General features: G+C 67.7%; 1 protein-coding gene across 1 annotated transcript in view; it reads right to left on the bottom strand.

Moving 5' to 3' along the window:
• YARS (tyrosyl-tRNA synthetase) overlaps positions 1–628 on the bottom strand; it is a 12,058-nt gene extending 11,430 nt beyond the window's left edge. Inside the window, exons 1-3 of the mRNA XM_019512323.1 lie at positions 515–628; positions 282–428; positions 9–184 (exon numbers count right to left, since the gene is read on the bottom strand). Of these exons, the coding sequence (XP_019367868.1) occupies positions 9–184; positions 282–428; positions 515–568 (377 nt within the window). The 5' untranslated portion in view covers positions 569–628. The remainder of the gene's footprint in view (positions 1–8; positions 185–281; positions 429–514) is intronic.
• Between the last annotated feature and the right edge of the window lie 23 nt (positions 629–651).

The raw sequence follows: 651 nt of genomic DNA on the forward strand, positions 1-651 counted from the left end.
CGACTCACTTGCTGAGCTGGAAGTCGGTGCCTCGGATGAACGTGAGCTTCTCAAGGGGCACGCCAATGCTCTCCAGCATGGCCTTGATCACGGTCTCGTAGTAGCGGGTGCGTAGCTCCAGCAGCTCCCACGGCGCCTTCATGTTGTCCAGATAGGCGTGGAGGTCGGCAAACAGTATGGTCACCTGGCGCAGGGCGGGAGAGAGCCGGCACGTCGCGCGGGGCAGCCCGAGGCCCCGTCCCCCCCCCACACCCTTCGGGCATCCAGGCTGCAGCACGTACCTCGCATCCGGCCTTCAGGAAGTCTGCGATCTTGGACATGGGCACGAAGTAGGCCACGTGGGGTTTGCCTGTCGTGGCCGTCCCCCAGTAAATCTTTAGCTCGCGCTCCTTGAGGAGAGCCGAGAGCTTGTCCTCCCCGAGAACCTCCTGCAAGGCAGCCAAAGGCTGCGGGTTACGCTAGGCCCAGCCGACCACGGGATACACGACCTCTCCCCAACCCCGCCGGGCGGTACCTGCAGGTTGCGGGTGACGAGGCGCAGCTTCTCGTCGGGGCCCGGCGGCTCCATGCCGGCGGCGCGGGGCGCAGGCTCCGGGCGGACCGGGGACTAGGCGGCTCCGCTCAGCGCGCGACCGCCTCGCCGCACCTCGC

This window comes from Gavialis gangeticus, unplaced genomic scaffold (assembly GCF_001723915.1).
Source record: "Gavialis gangeticus isolate Ggan-Ray unplaced genomic scaffold, GavGan_comp1, whole genome shotgun sequence".
NCBI lineage: Eukaryota > Metazoa > Chordata > Crocodylia > Gavialidae > Gavialis > Gavialis gangeticus.